A 12,602-nucleotide genomic window follows, 5' to 3' on the forward strand; every position below is an offset into this window, starting at 1 on the left:
TCTTCAATCTCTTTTTCTATTTTAAAAGGGAAATATCAGGGGTTTAAACCCCTGACATTTCCCCGAAGCCCCTAAAAGTAAAGTACAAAATAAAAATATTTAATAAAAAACGAATGGATAAATAAAAAATAAATGTAAAACAATTAAAAAGTTTATAAAAAATAAATAAAAATAAAATATTTTAAAAATGTGAAAAATTAAAATGGGTGGGGGGTACAGTTCAGGTGGATTTTTATATAATGGGGGGTCAAAAAAAATATTCGGCCCCGGGCGCCCATAACTCTGGTTACGCCACTGCAGGGCTTTAGAAGGTTGTGTGGGACTGGGTGACAGGACATTAAAGAATTGCAGAGTTCAGGGTCTAAAAAACCTGCTATATCTGGAAGAGTTTCAGGAGTCAAGCAGGGTGAGATCAAGAAAGACCTGGTGAGTGGTTTCTAAAAAGAACATTTTGACTACAGATACACTTTAAGGGGTTTCCATGTTTCATGGATTACTGGATGATCAATAACCCTGTAGAATGTTACTGTCTCTCCTTCTGCAGAAGCTAAGGAGTCAAAAAGCTCACCAACTTTAACCTCAGATTATTAAAGCTAAACTCAAGGATAAAAAAAATATTGTTCACATATAAGAGTCAGGTGTATTCTTCCTTGAATTTTGGTGAGCTTTCTGTATTTCTTCCAGATCTGTGCAGTAATTCAGTGTGTAGCTTCCTTTAATAAAGACCACTCACTGCTGCTCTCTCTCCTTGTGCAGGGTGACTGGTCTTGTCTCCGCCCCCTCCTGTAATAAAGACCGGACACTGCTGTTCTCTTTCCTTGTGCAGGGTGACTGGTCTTGTCTCCGCCTCTTCCTGTAATAAAGACCGCTCACTGCTGCTCTCTCCTTGTGCAGGGTGACTGGTCTTGTCTCCGCCCCCTCCTGTAATAAAGACCGGTCACTGCTGTTCTCTCTCCTTGTGCAGGGTGACTGGTTTTGTCTCCGCCCCCTCCTGTAATAAAGACCAGTCACTGCTGTACTCTCTCCTTGTGCAGGGTGACTGGTTTTGTCTCCGCCCCCTCCTGTAATAAAGACCAGTCACTGCTGTTCTCTCTCCTTGTGCAGGGTGACTGGTCTTGTCTCCGCCCCCTCCTGTAATAAAGACCGGTCACTGCTGTTCTCTCTCCTTGTGCAGGGTGACTGGTCTTGTCTCCACCTCTTCCTGTAATAAAGACCCCTCACTGCTGCTCTCTCCTTGTGCAGGTTGACTGGTCTTGTCTCCGCCCCCTCCTGTAGTTTTCTGCAGGCAGCCTGTAGTGGGGGCCTGCTGGACCCCTCCCACAGCTTTTCTTTCTGCACATCCTATGTCACCACTACTTTTATATGGTAATATTTCAGTTAGCAGAGGTGTTTAGTGCACACAAAATGGATCTATATCTTCTGTGGCTATTGAAAAACATATTTAAATGACATTTTTTGTGCCAGAGGTTAAGCTTTAAGGAAAGATAAAACATTTGTATCTCCTCCTGAGTCAGTGCAATATGTGATAAAGGTGATAGCTTACCTGGGGACCAACTGCAAGTAGATTGTGATGTTTTGTTTAGAATAATGTACTCTGATAGAAGCAATTTCCTTGGAGTGCTGTGGATTCCTTGCTATACACCATTCTCAGGCATGAACAGGCAGGATTTGCTGTGCTAATCTTAACTGGCATCAACACCTGGTCTAGTAGCTACATTCGGCATTGCTATAAGCCTTTTACTGCACACTCTTTTTTTCCTTCTGCTTCGGCTTGCCCTGGTCGATGGAAACAGACATCGAAACTGACTTACATGAAATGAAGCAAGAGAAAAAAAAAAAACACAGAGGCGTCGCCTAAAGCAACCTATCAATTTCTGGTAGGCACGCTAGGAAATTAGATACCGCCACTAAGAAATATCTGCATTCAAATTTGTCATATAAAATGAGCCCGATGCAGCTTTAGAAAAAAAGGAATGCTTTCTGCTAAAACACATAATCTGCTGGGGCTTTGTTTCTCTAACAGTCAGAAACAAAAGGGGCAAATTTAAAAAATGAGGACCCATGGGAAGTCGTTCCTACTCCTCAGCATGCCCCAGCTAAGCAGGTTGGAATTAAAAATATAAAACAATCTCACGTGATGCCATAAAAGATTCCCTTATTTTCCTCTCTGCAAATATTGCCGGTTAGCATTCTATAGTTAAAGGGGGCAGATGCAGTCACAGTGGGTTTTTTTTAAGTTTTGGGACTGGATTGCAAACTGTTTCATTATTTTAACAGTTCTTCCTTTTAAAACAAGATGCTGCTTTTTAATTGGGCCAAAGTTATACTTTAAAACAGGGGCGTAACTAGAAATCACAGGGCCCCATAGCAAAATGTTGTATAGGGACTGTGATTGCTAGTTACACTCCTTGCAGAGTGCACCTGAGATCACAAACAGCCCACCTGAGAGTGGGCTCTGCAGGGTCTCAGGTGGGCTGGTCACACCCCTGCACACTTCTTACCTGTCAGCCCCGATCCTCTGTCAGCCACCTCCATGGCCGGGCCCCGCCTCCTCCACGGTCACTGGCAGGCCTTGCCTCCTCACCTGTCACCGGGCCCCACCTCCTCTGCTGCCGACGCCAGGCCCCGTCTCCTTCTCCGCTGCTGAAGCTGGGCCTAGCTTCCTCCGCCGCTGCCGACCCAGAGCCTAGCCTCCTCCTCCGCAGCTGCTGGCTGTCACTGACTCAGTAACGGCTGAGAGGAGGAACATGCCGCTGCACAGATCACAGACAGGTTGTCAGTAATCTGGACAGCGGCACATCCCTCCTCATAGCCAGCAGCCTGTGATGCCATTTCGACCCAGGCGGCCCGCAAAGGCATCAGGGGGACCCCTTTGTTCCTTATCCTGGTCGTGCTCCCCTGTGCCCCATAGCGGCCGTGTGGGTCACTATTGCGATAGTTCCGCCACTGCTTTAAAATGATATGGGCAGAACCCGAAGCGGGGCACATGACGTGTCGGGTGAAGTCATACGTATGTATGGGTGCCACCATCTTGGACGCAGCAAGATGTCAGTGCCCATACAAAACAAATTAATATAAATAATTTGTTATTTCGGATTTGGGCGGACTGCCAAATCATCAGAATTTCGTGAAGCAGTAAGTTAGTTTGAATCCGAATGCACATGACTATTATCCAACACAGCTTACACAAGGTTAGACTTCCAGAGCAGCAAGATAGGGCTTTGAAGGTACGTGGGGCATGTCATTCAACAGACGATTGCTCCTCAAACCTTAAACATACAAAGGTTAAACTATAGTCACTAATGGTGAAGGTTTGGAGGATATAATACAACAAAAAATATTGATCAAAGTAGTCCAGGTAATTAACTTTTTGAACACCTCTTGTATCATTGGGTGTGGGTGGGTTTCTTGCAAAAGAACCCAAAAGAGTATCTCTTTGAGGTTCCATCTATCCCACAGAGATGTTCCACTCAGAGATAGAGTCTGAGTCACCTGATACCTTCTTAAAATTCTTCAGGACTCCAACATTCTTGTCAGTTCCTGGTTATGTTCCAGCCAACCTTGGAGTTTATGATGTTCCCAACCAACATGAGGGGTTTCTATTTAATTCTTCCTAATATTAAGCAAATTAAGACTCCAGCAGGGAGGGTGGAAGTGGAACCCCTAGTAATTGCCATGGCAGTTTTGCAGACCTGAGAACGTAAAGTAGACCCAAACTGTAACAGGAGATCCACTCTGATCATGAAGGCAGCCAATCAAGAGAGAAGGCAGCAAAGCTTTATAAAAATCAGGTCTTGTGGTGCCATGGCTTCAGGTCACATGATCTTAAGATGCCACAGAACTGCACTAGGGCAGCAATGTCAGCAGAGTATTTGCTGAATGTGAATAAGTTAACGTCAATGCCCATCTGACCTCTTAGCCATAAGACGCCTATTATTTATATCCATAATGGTTATTTTCAGCTTTGACAGCATTAGAGCTTAGTGTAACATTCATACGCAGCCCACTCAACATGACCGAACCGGCAAAATGGTCTTGAACGTCTCTCAATGAACTGGCAGCTGATTTCAATTCTCTTTGTTAACTCGAGAATGTTTTTTAACTGTCAGGTGATCAAAATCAGAACGGTAAAGAGAAGTTCAGAGGCAAGGGAATTTGTACAATACAGGACGGGCCATGTTAGGGTCATTATGGCAGATAGCTTATGTGTTAAATCTGTCGTTGTGCACCCTACTCCGATCATCATGTTTTTTGTTAGCACATGGCCACTGCAGCACAACTGACTTGTTCCTTGTGCTGCTTCTCAGTCTCTGAGTCTAAGCTCTACTGTGCAGAGGATCGCAATAGGTCAAGTCACAGTCAGGTACTCACACTGTCTACGTTTTAAAAATACATTTAATTGTGTACTAATGAATACACAGCTGCATTCATTTGTGTCTTTTATATCTGCCTGGAGTATAACCTTAGGCACTTATGGTTGACATTTTTGGATTAGACCAATTCTTGCTCTTTTGGATCCACTTAAGTTGCATATACATGTACAGTATATTTTATTTGTTCAACCTGCAGGCTGAACAAAGACAATACAATAGATTCCTCCATTCACGCTGGGCGGCATGGACAAATCCCCCGCTGCTTCTATTGGCCTCTGTCTGAATATCCGAACAGAACTTGCAGCTGCAAGTTCCATTTAGGTGAAGATTTTCCAAAAGTTGATCTAATGATCACATTCAGCTTAAGGAAGGGGGTCACCAACGTAGCGAATGTGGGCCAATTCCTGCTGAATTGGCCGGAATTTGATTCTGCGTGTGCCCTGCTTTAGGCTCGGAGATCTGACCATCGCAGCCCTCCTCTACCCTTAAATGATTTGACCATACAAAGGGTCAATACACCCCACATATCTTAGCTATTGGTGGAGCCTAAAGGGCGGTCAGTGCCAGGCTTCTTATATGTTTTGGATAGTCCAACAGTAAGAGTTCTCTGCCATAATTCCTGCACCTTGGAGTTTTGGTTCCACCTGGGAGTTTTGGGTGTTCCCACCCACATTGTCCTATAGGTGGTGCCTAATGGACTTAGTCAGTGCCTGGCTTCTTATATGTTTTTGGATAGTCCAACAGTGAGAGCTCTCTGCCATAATTCCTGCAACTTGGGGTTTTGGTTCCACCTGGGTGTATTGGATGTTCCCACCCACCATCGTCCTATAGGTGGAGCTAAATGAGCTTAGTCTGTACCTGGCTTCTTATATGTTATGTATAGTCCAACAGCAAGAGCTCCCTGCCATCATTTCCACACCTGAGAGTTTTTTCCTTCCACCTTGGAATGTTAGGTGTTCCAACCCACCATTATGCAATAGGGGGAGCCTAATGGGCTTATTCAGTACCTGGCTTCCTATTAGTTTTATGGTTGCCCCTGGGAGCTTTGGGTGTTATATGTTTTGGATAGTCCAGAGCTCCCTGCCATCATTTCGCCAAATGGAGGTTTTGGCTGCACCTGGGAGTTTTGGGTGTTCCCAGCCACCATTGTGCATTCCAGCTACTTCTTTTTAATTCTTCATAATATAAAATGAATACAAAATTCAACAAGGAGAGTGAGAACCCCATTATAATGGGAACAGCAGATCTGCGGACCCAGGAACTCAGCGCAGAGATCTCACCAATAAAGTCCCTTAACGATATAGGAAACTACCAGAAGCTTTAAGAATACAACATTTAAGAAACCATGAAATATCTCCATTGGGAGTGCTGACCCTTTAAATACACAGCTAGTATTAAGCAGCGGAAAACAGTCCTATTTTACCTTATCTTACCTGATTAATATTTTATAAAATAAGCCTCCGAGCAATTCAAGTCTCTCAATGCAGCACATTAAGACTTTTATCGCAGGAAACCTATGGACCCGATTTTATTGTGTTAAACACATAAAATTGTTCTTCTTTTTTTCATTTTATTATTTCATTAAAATGTACACTTATTGCCAGATATAACTTCTTATTTTCTTTCTTTTCTTCACGAAATGAATGCTATATATTTTATTTCAATGCATATAAGAGCTCTTTTAAAAAAGCATTCGAATATGTTTTAGAATATTACACGGGCCTGGGAGAGGCAATTTTGGACAAAGATAGCAAAAACACGGACTCCTCTATTACTCCCATTTGCATAAACTGGTTCCTGCTTGCGGTAAAAGCTGCTGGCAAAGGATGCAGGATGTTAAGCTTGTCTTCAATGTATCCTTTTGCATAATGATGTGCAATGGGAAACAAAAAAAATAATATAAATGGCATAGTGTATAGGAAAGCAGGAGCGCGTCCACCGCAAAACACCATCTGGGAATAAAATGGATTTCTTCATTATGACATTGTCCTATTAAGGGCAGGTTTTGCATAAGCGAGATGCGAGTTACGCTAAGGACATTAATAGACTTGTAATCTGTAAGGACGGAGCAGTGACTGGGAATAGAGCTGGAATAATAGCGCACAGGCCTTCTCCGTTGTGTGCCGAATTATACCGTGTGATCTGTTTTGAAAGCCGGAGAACGATGCAGCTTTTGTTACAAGGATTTTTTACTATCGAACGATTTTTGCTTAAAGCAGAACTTCAGCCAAAAATAACAGGAATAAAAATTAATGGCCCATTAAATCCTCTGTACTGTATAAAAAAACAGCAGCAAGGTGCATGTGTATTTCTGGAGTACCGTTCATAAACAGAGCTTCAGAAAACATGCTTGGGTAGCCAGTCCACCTGCGAATGGTTGTGATCTGAGCTGTCATTTTGTCTGCCATATTCAGCTTCAATCCACTTTTTTTGCCACTGATGTTCCAGCATCATTCAACCCACTTCAATTATTAAAATGTATACAGCAGTCTATGATATAAAACACAGATTAGCCATTGCAAAAGTAGAGAAGAGCTCACAGAGCTAACATAATAGCGACCATGGTTGTCACAAAACACATAATGCAATGTAAAACATGGCAGAATATAATGTCACACGGTATCCAAATATATTATAGTGTCCCAACGTGGCACAACTGATTATACAAAGGTGCCACAGTGCCCCAATATGAAACATTTCCACTAATAAATCTTGGTGGTCTAAGGGGTACCCCCCACAGTAATAATCTTTGGTGGTCTAGTGAAGTGGTTCTCAACCTGTATAACTTCGGGATCCCCATTTGTCCTTGGTCATTAAGTCGCAGCCCAAATCGCACCACACTGGAACACACGGCATTGCAGTATTGCATGTTCCTGTGCAAGCGATTAAACTGTGGGCGGGAGGTGTGCTTTGGGTGCCATTCAAATGAATTGCAATGGAAACGTACCTCCCGCACATCACGCACCAGATCAAACAGTAGGTGCGATTGCGTGGAAGACTGCGATTAAAACACTGACAGACACACACAACCACAGACACAATCTCACACACTTACAGACATTCTCACACACACACACACAAACACACTCCCAAAAACATTTTAGGGGTTCAGTGTGGGCTGATGCGCTGTGACAGAGCTCCATCCATACGTGCATTGCTTGTACAGCTCCCTTGCACTCCCTGTAGAGGTGTCGGGAGCCAGAATATGACGCCACTCCAGTCACGCGAGGGAGCTGTAAGCAATGCACGTATGGATGGAGCTCCCTCGCGGCCATACCTCCAGCCCACTCCACCTCAAGCTGACACTCAGCGCCAGGCAACATACAGTATTTTTAATAGCTGCTCGGCATGAGAACTCACAGTGCTGCGCTATGTTGGAGGCTGAGGAGCCTGTCACCTAGTGCTATGGAAGGCATGCGGTGACCCACTGAACATGAGGTCACAACCCAGTTTTGGGTCACCAGTTGAGAATCACAGGTCTAGTGAGTCTAGTGCAGGGGTGGGCAACTCCGGCTCTCCAGCTGTCAGGGCAGCCATCAGAAATTTTGTGGCCCCTTACACGGCTTTAGGCTGGGCCTCTCCCCCACCCCCCCGCTCCGCTGGACGCAGGGCTTAGTGACGCGCTGGACGCAGGGCTTAGTGACGCGCTGGACGCAGGACCCACCTGAGAGTGACCCTGCAGAGCCCACCATAGATGCTGCACAGCCCATCTGAGACTGTCTATTGTGGGCTCTGAAGGGGTCTCAGGTGGGCTAGTCACGGTGCATCCCTCCCCTCCCTCCTTTCCTTCCTTCCTTCCTAGCTCCTCTTACCTGCACACATGGCCTCGTCTGCAAAAATCCTTGGTAGTCAAGTGGAGTAAAAACCCCTTGTATCATTTTCCCAGAATGCAAGGCATTCTGTGAATAGATGGGGGGTGAATGGATCAACCTCGCCCATTCACAAATCGCCTTACATTGTGGGGAAATAATACAAGGCGTTTTGTGAATGGGCAAGGAGACAGAAAGGGGAGAGGAGAGGGAGAATGATGCAATCCTTAACGTTAGCAGCCACAGTCTTTCCTGCTTGCAATGCCGGGAGATCAGCACTGTGAGGAGTATCCGGCATCACTGAGGGATGAATTATTACATTAACCAGAAGCCAGCAGAATGTGGGAATTTCTTCAGTTGAGGCAAATTATTACACTGGAGCAGTAACTTTTTGCTAAACTTCAGCTTTAACTGCGTCTGTTTTTTAAGACATACTACAGCAAACTCTCAGTTATCCAGTATTCAACTAACCAGAACAAGAAAATCCCCTGTGTACTCACTGTTTTGCTGATCTGCGGCATGAAATTATCTTGGAACTGATCGTATGTCTATTTGTCTTAATTTGTCTTTGATTACTGAATTTCAATATTCAATATTAATATGAAGTTTATACAGAGTTTATGGTATGGTATAGTATGGCGTATGGCATTAGTTAGATCTATTTTTAATAGTAACTCTCAAGCAATCAGAAACTACACTTGGAATCTACCAATCCCTGTGGATGCCGGATAACGGGGTGTTCACTGTATTAAGGTTAAAACATGTCTTGCTTGTATGGTTTCCAGACAACATAATAGCCACTATATCCATACATTTTTGCGGCTCTTGATGAATTATATTTCAGTTTGACGCTGGTGTTAACCAAATTCTTCTATTGCCAGCTTTGGATTGAGCGAGCAAGGTGGATGTTGGAAGCTTGGCCTTAATCAATTTGTTTTTTCTGATTAGTTTTATGGGAAAACTCAAAATTCAGGATTGAGTATGTGAAGAGTAATGCCATATGCACACCTGCTTTCTGCTTTTAGATGTGCTGTTGGGAAGACAGTATCATGCCATCACATTTTGTGTCTGTGCCAGGAAATGAAGCATGTTTTCACAATGTCTCGCTTCTATTGACACCGAATAGCCATTACTTCAATGTCAATGCAACCTTCTCCCCGTCTATAATGCCTTAAAGTGTATCTTAAAGCCAAAACCTTTTCCTTTTAGAGTTATTGGAATAAGAATAGAGGAGGAATCTTTAAAGTGGGATCTTGTTACAGATACATCTGTCTATGACAGGGGTGGGCAATTAATTGTCTCAAGGGGCCACATGAGAAACTGGGACTGTTGTGGAGCGCCAACACATTACTGTGAAGGTGCGTAGGCATACACGCACATACGTAAATTGATCTGAAAATCTTATAGGTGGCAGCTAATGTAGGGGGCACGCTGATGGATGCAACTAATAATTAGTTGTCCCCATCAGAGTGCCTCCTTACATTGGTTGCTCCCATCAGAGTGCCCAGTACTCTCGTAATAATGGAAGAGGGCTCTTTGGTGGGGGCAGCTAATGTAAGGGTAAAGTCCATGAACCCATTGCACTAGAAACCGCTGTTCCAAAGATAATGAGGGTGGGTGCTGCGGCTGTCAAACAAAATATATAGACACCAGCACTCCAATAAATGCCATATGTCATAGGGTCACAGCAGACTCTGTGATTGGCTGGTTTTCAGATTGTGGTGTGTATATATACATGTGTTCTCACCTGCATCTGTATCACTTGTTCTTCCCGATTTGCTATTGGAGTGCGGGTGTCTCTATATATTTCGTTAGCTAATGTAAGGGGGCGCTCTGATGAGGACAACTTATATTTAGTTGTCCACATCAGAGTGTCCCCTTAAATTGATTGTCCTAAAAGATTGTCACCTTGTTTTTGTAGTTAATGTAAGGGGGCACTGTGATGGGGACAACCAATGTAAGGGGGCACCCTGATGAGGACAACTAGTTATTCGTTGTTCCCATTAGAGTGCCCCTTTTCATGGTTTGTCCCCTGTAGAGTGCTCTTTTATATTACTGTCCACACTTACCTTATTTTCCTACTTTATTAGTCCATCATGTTTATGTTTTTGGCAATTTTTTCTCTTTTCTATAGTTTAAACTTGATGGACTTACGTCTTTTTTCAACCTAACAATGTAACTATGTAACTATGACAGGCAAGACAGGGTACTGGGGTAGGTTGGAGCAGTACAAGACAGTTGACTAAAGGCTGTGACACACTGCACGCGAAGCAGTGCAGAGCGGTGGCGCGCTGCCTTCGGGAGCAGTGTGCCATGTAATTTTCTCCCCAACACGTCAGCTTGCGAGAGCTCGCATAGCGGAGCGTGCCGAGATGAAAAATGTCATCTTCAGCTAATCGGCTCACATGTATAAACCTGCACGTCAGAATGCAACATCTGGCCGGTTGTTACAGACGAGCCGATTGGCTGAAGGTGCAGTCAATCATCTGCCTGGACCCAGCTCACACACTGCACGCAAAGCTCCGTGCCGCACAGCTTTTCTTCGCTCTGCACAGCTTTGCGTGCAGTGTGTCACGGGCTTGAGAAAAGAATAAACCCAGCATGTGTATACCTCCAACCTCTCTCTTATTGGGCAAAACCAAGCACGTTATGTCCAAAGATGACACACAATCTAAACTCAGCAGACTGGTCAATGGAGAAGAAGGTCATCTATAGTTAGATTGCTCACCTCTTTTTCTCCACATATATGGCTGACCGTGGATGCAGAAGCTGGACTGGCAGAAGGTCCCAGGACAGAGACCACACCTTTCGGTAGAATTTGACACACTGCAAGATAAAAAAAAATGAAGAAGAAGGTTAGAATGATAGTAAGATAGAGACCATGTTATGGACAAGGTTGGGCCACATTTTGACAATCAGATTCTGGTGGATGTTTATTCAGTAAAATAGATGTAAACCACGGCACCAAGATTTTTTTAGTTTGCTAAAACCAGGGCCATCCTTATAAGAAGGGAGCCTGAGGCTGTTTTGGGTCTGCCGCCAACTTTCTGGCTAGAGAGTCCCAAGTTGCTTAGAAGAGTTAGGCAGGGAGATGTGTAAGAGCCATAAACATCTCCCTTCCCAACTCTTAGCAACCTGCGATGCTCTGGCTGGCGTCCTGCTCAGCTCCTGGCAACAAGTGATGTCAGTGAGCTGGGTGGGACACCGGCTATCATAGCTGGGCAGTGCACCACTAGGATGCTGGCTATCAACCCCATCAACACAAATTCCCTCTTCACAAAACGTGACCAGCGCCACCTTCCCGGTGCCCCGCCTCAGTTGGCCATTCTACTAGGGACACACCTGGCTAAAACACTGTGTACTGTGTCTTTTTTCTCCCATAACATACAGTCTATACCTTTTCTGCATCTCAGTGCTCTTGAACTCCTCCAGCCTCTTTCATTCACTTTCTGACTACATGTACTCTCTCTGGCATTGGTTGAACACAAGGTGTTTCATGCCTTGTGAAATGTCAGTCAGCACAGCCACTTACAGTCTGCATCAGTGGTGCATGAAACAGGGTGACAACACAGGAGTATAATTGGAAGACAGTTGTCACTCTGTAACAGAAAGTGACTGGATGGCATGAAAGCCAGGTATTTTTTTAAATGAATACTACAGATTTAAGAGGAGGCCATCGAAACAGGCTCTAAACACTTGGCGATTTTGGAAGCTTTGGAAGCTTTCAATTAATTTTCAATTTCCTGGATGAGCAAAATTGCAGTGGAGACAAAACAAAAGACAGCAAGACCTACCCAAAGGCAATTTCAATTCAGGATTATATGAAATTATTTAGTAGCTTAAAAAAAGGAGATTAACAAAAGCAATGGAGGCACGGTGGGCCTTTCAGTTCCACATTGTTAGATTGAAATCTGGCAGAAGTTTTAACATAGGTTCCTATTGTCCCTCATTTAGAATCACGTTGTCTCTGTCAGGACCAAATCCTTCTGTCCCTCTTTCCTCATCAGTTGTCCCTCTTTTTGATGTGATATATAGACCTCTGAAAAAAGAGGTACTAAAAGGGCTACACTAAAGGGCTGATTTATAAACCAAATTCAAAATGTAGTAGATCCCATCGCACTCCTGACCAAATAAAGCCCAAACGAAAACTGGGGGGTGCTAGAAAGTGACAGCGAATGCCTCCGCACATCAAATGCAAAATACCATGAAGTCACATCAAATGCAAAATACCATGAAGTCACTCGCACTCCGTTTGTAGATAGCAGTCAATCTCCTTTATTGACTGAACATGATGTCACATACACAAAGCGACGTTTCAGGACCAGGCAGTCCCTTCTTCAGGCAAACTTTATTTACTTTATAACTTTAACTTAATTTATAAACCATTCGCACAGAGAAAGAGAACGAGATTTAGAGTGCT

The 12,602-nt window shown here is 44.0% G+C and overlaps 1 protein-coding gene across 1 annotated transcript in view; it reads right to left on the minus strand.

Annotated features, from left to right (window-relative positions):
- GRIK5 (glutamate ionotropic receptor kainate type subunit 5) overlaps nt 1-12,602 on the minus strand; it is a 168,116-nt gene that overhangs the window by 113,394 nt on the left and 42,120 nt on the right. The window contains exon 3 of the mRNA XM_018554791.1: nt 10,911-11,008. Coding sequence (XP_018410293.1) covers nt 10,911-11,008 — 98 coding nt within the window. The remainder of the gene's footprint in view (nt 1-10,910; nt 11,009-12,602) is intronic.

This window comes from Nanorana parkeri, unplaced genomic scaffold (assembly GCF_000935625.1).
Source record: "Nanorana parkeri isolate BGI_ZX_2015 unplaced genomic scaffold, ASM93562v1 scaffold173, whole genome shotgun sequence".
Taxonomy (NCBI): Eukaryota; Metazoa; Chordata; class Amphibia; order Anura; family Dicroglossidae; genus Nanorana; species Nanorana parkeri.